Below are 3,964 nucleotides of genomic sequence, written 5' to 3' on the forward strand. Positions count from 1 at the left end.
TATGGTCCTATTAGAAGTAATGATTTGCATTGCATGAATTTGCTTATTACTTGAAAATTACTTCGTGCAATATATATGTGGATTTTACCCGGTTCTCGTTATATCAAAGTTAATTGTACAAACCTTATATCGCCGCGCCTCCGTTATTACGCTTCACCATAATACGAAGACCTCGATGAGGTAGTATTTCCAGGGGAAGATGTATTTTGCGATTTGTAAAACTTAGCCGGCTTTCAATAAAATGTTTTTTCACACGAACACTTACTTCTCACCGGCCGGACACACACTGAACGTTTTTCCCGGGCGAGGGCAGGGATTTCCGAATAATCGAATTTTGATTGGTCAGAAAACTCTGACGTCATTGAAGTTTTCATTGGCTAGCATTTGTGCTCGTTTGTGAAGTGTAATCCGCTAATTTACCAACAAGTGCCCATTTTTTTCAAAGTAAAACATTCAGAAATCCATATTTGTGTAAACGGATATAATTTATATAGGTTTCCACAATATTGACTTCTGGTAAATCCTGTAAAATTATAGTATAAGTTACCGGCGATACAGATTTTTTCCTACTCTTACCTGATTATTCACTCTCAGAAGAGCTATCTTCCTCCATTGGTATTGGGGGAGGCAGGGGACCCTCTCTCGCTCTCCCACCTTGGGGCGGGTAGAGCCGTGCCGCCTCGGTAAAAAAGTTATGGAGAGGGGTTTCAGATGACTTTATGAATAGGTAGCGAGATAAATATTGGTGTAAATAATCAGCTCGCATACCCGGACGCTTAATGTATTCTTTTAAATCCCGCCAAACCCTTTCGATATTCTGTGTGTGGATATGTGGGAAGTGTGGGTCTACAAAATTTTCTGAATGATTAATTACCAGGTGCTCGTACCCATGTTGTTTTAAATTATTGTAGGCAGCCCACCCATCACTACATATGACACTTCCTGGTAAAATGAATTGTTTTATTAGGGGTATGAGCGTGTCTGCACTTCTATCACTGCCTACCAACGGCACCACGAATTTCTTTTTAGAATCACGCTCAATACCCCCAAAGACCCACACCTGACTAAGTTGCCTCCCTCTGTTGTACTTCCGGCGCACGAGCAGCGTTTCGTCGATCTCAACGATTACACCGGCACCTCCTATAGAATTTTGATTCTGTAACCAATTTTGGGTTACTTCTGAACAAAAACTCCTCCAATCTACGCTACTTGTTTTTGACATGCCAGTGCATTTAATGACAGTTTCATGATCCCAATGCTTCTGAAGCCAATGATTAACAAACAAAACTACTTTAAATGGTTCCAAATGTGTCCCCTGCAGGAACGTGCCTGTGTAATCGCTGGTCGAGAAAACGCAACTTTTGCGCCGTTTTGTCTTAGCGATCTTTTTCCATCGGCCACAATACCACACGTGTCGATCTTCACGATATTTGCAAGGTAAATTACAATGTGGGCAACTCACCGACCGAGGCAAAACACCGTGTTCCCTAAGAAATGAAACCGATTTTTCATTTTCCCCCAAATAATCCGAAATGATTTTATAATAGTGTGGATTACACCCTGCGCACCTTGCGTCCTCCATTTTGGTAGAGTTATTACATTGGTTTTACTTCACCACTATACATACCTATCACGCAGGTGGTGCTATGTGATTGGTTAAACATATTTTATGTAATACTATTGGCTCTCGTGACATTGTCACGCGCATGCGCTGTACTATTTCATTTCAAAATGTTTCGCGCGCACTTGGTACGCCAACATACTGGATTTCAAATTTACCGCGCAATTCTTCAGGCCCCTCTTGCCCGTAATGTGAGGCAGACACATCGATTTGCGCAGAGTAAGATTTGTATTGGTTTCTGTAAATATTCGATATTATCATAGTAATACTCATGTAATATCATATCCTTTTGGGGAGAAATAAAATGTCCTTCATGTAAGTTGATATGGACATTTTCTACGAACGAAACTAGAAATATTGCGATAAATTTTACAAAATAAAGCGGCATCATTGTTTTGTTTACAAAAAATAGGAAAGGATATCGGATGGCGATTTTAAAAATATGGAGATAGTTTTTCATTTCGTGCTCTCAGACACTTCCGTGTCTAATAACTTCGTTATTTTTGAGTTGCGACGGAATTGCATAGAAGATAAGTTTCTTAGATTTATTTGCTCTATCGTTTGCATATGTTATTTTCTATATAAAAGAAGGCTGGGTGAAACTGGACCCATACCTTTTTTTTTTTAGGTTCACTTTAAAATTTTATTTTTTTATTTTACTTTTATTGTGTTTTAAGTAGATTTTCTTTTTCCTATGTTTTATTGTATATCAGGTTTTACCTTTTCAGTTTTGATGCATTTTATATTTCCTGGCCAGTACCAAGTTAACATTTTTTTTTAACATTGTATTTTTGTAATTCTGCCTTTTACCCTTTGTGCACTTTTATTTATTTTTACCAGTGCTCAGGGGTGTCTACCTATGAACGTTGAAATCTTGCAAAATATAAGTGTGTGTCCGCCAGTTGTCGCGCCCAAAGTGCAGTGATCTTTTTCTGTGTGACGTGGAAGGTTGTGGGTCTGTACCGTATAGACTGCGGTCACGCACCACACTGCCTAACAGACCACAGGTGCTGCCTGCCATGCCCCGCAGCAAGATGTCACAGCCAGGGTCACGACCACCGACCCCAGAGGATGCAGGCCCCCAGGACAAACTACCCCCAGGGCCAAACCCAAGGTTGGCACCAGCTCAGAGTGCTATGGCCTCGGGAGGGGCACTGTCTGATTCTGGGACTGCTTCGGCTGCTGGCCTGGAAATGCAGCAGAGGCAACTGGCCCAATTGGAGGCACGGCTTATGGACCGGTTGGGAGTGCAGGTGGTGGACCAGCTGGCCCGCATGCGGACACGGATGCAAATGCAGATGCAGGCGCAGATTCAGCCGTTAGCAACTCTCCTGAAAGGCCAACAGCCCATGCCTTCCACTGCCGCCGAGGAGAATTTGCCAGCCGCTGACGCTATGCTACCGCCTTCTTTGTCGACCATCCAGACTTGCAGTGAGGAAGCTACTGGACAGCAGCCACGTCTGCCTCCATCAGTGCCTGTGGGCCCACAGACTCCTGCATTTGTGGCCTCATACCTGACCTCTGCAGCAGACAACCAGCCCGTCAGAGATAGGAGAGACGTTACCGGACCTCAGCAGATGGCAACTCCTACACCAGCTGTTGTGTCTGCACCACCACCGCCCACCTTGTCAGGGAGTGAAGCTGCGACCCAGCCCCGGCCTCCAGTGCTGCCTCAGCCAACACAGTATGGGCCACCTCTGCAATATACAGCGCCTGTACTACAACCCCCGGTCTATCAGCACTCACCACATCCTGCAGCAGCTGATGGCACCCGGTCTCCTCATCCCAGTCATGGCCAGTTCAACCATGTGATCGTGCTTGCCCTCATTCCACACTGACCAGCGGACGTGACGAGGTCCCTGTCTTTTGTGGGGAGACGCCAGCTCCCAGGGCATCCAGCGGAGTCAGGAGCTGGAGTCCTGGATTTCCAGCATCGAGCTCGCAACCCGACCTGCCACCTCCGAGGCTTACATCCGCATGGGGCGTAGCAAGGTTAGCCGATATGCCTGATCAGTGTTGAACAGCCCAATGTTTACCAGCATCCAGGACTGGGTGAGTTTCAAGGCTCGGCTCCGGGACCAGTTTCGGGGTGTAGCAATGGCTCAGCACTTCTATATGCTTGCCCAAGCAAGGATGGCGGTAGGCCAGGGGCCTCTGGACTTCTACCGTGCCGTGAAGCTGGCATTACAACAGGGCTTGCGAGACTATCCTCAGGACATCGGGAATGCTGAGGGTCTAATGCAGTGCACCTTCCGTGAAGGGTTACCTGGGTGGCTTCGAGGTCAGCTGCTCTGGCACGACTTCTCATCTACCCGCAAGATGGCCGAGAAATGCCAGTCTGTC

The 3,964-nt window shown here is 45.9% G+C and overlaps 1 protein-coding gene across 1 annotated transcript; it reads left to right on the forward strand.

Annotated features, from left to right (window-relative positions):
* Window positions 1-2,655: 2,655 nt before the first annotated feature.
* On the forward strand, window positions 2,656-3,459 carry LOC119577566 (extensin-like). Its single transcript, XM_037925150.1, has one exon. It carries the CDS (start codon window positions 2,656-2,658, stop codon window positions 3,457-3,459), a length of 804 nt encoding a protein of 267 aa, XP_037781078.1.
* Window positions 3,460-3,964: the final 505 nt, after the last annotated feature.

This window comes from Penaeus monodon, chromosome 10, assembly GCF_015228065.2.
Source record: "Penaeus monodon isolate SGIC_2016 chromosome 10, NSTDA_Pmon_1, whole genome shotgun sequence".
In the NCBI taxonomy this organism is placed as follows: domain Eukaryota; kingdom Metazoa; phylum Arthropoda; class Malacostraca; order Decapoda; family Penaeidae; genus Penaeus; species Penaeus monodon.

Bases quoted from the DNA above. Each gene is read 5' to 3' on its own strand.
- LOC119577566 (XM_037925150.1), top strand. From the start codon at position 2,656: ATGTCACAGCCAGGGTCACGACCACCGACCCCAGAGGATGCAGGCCCC.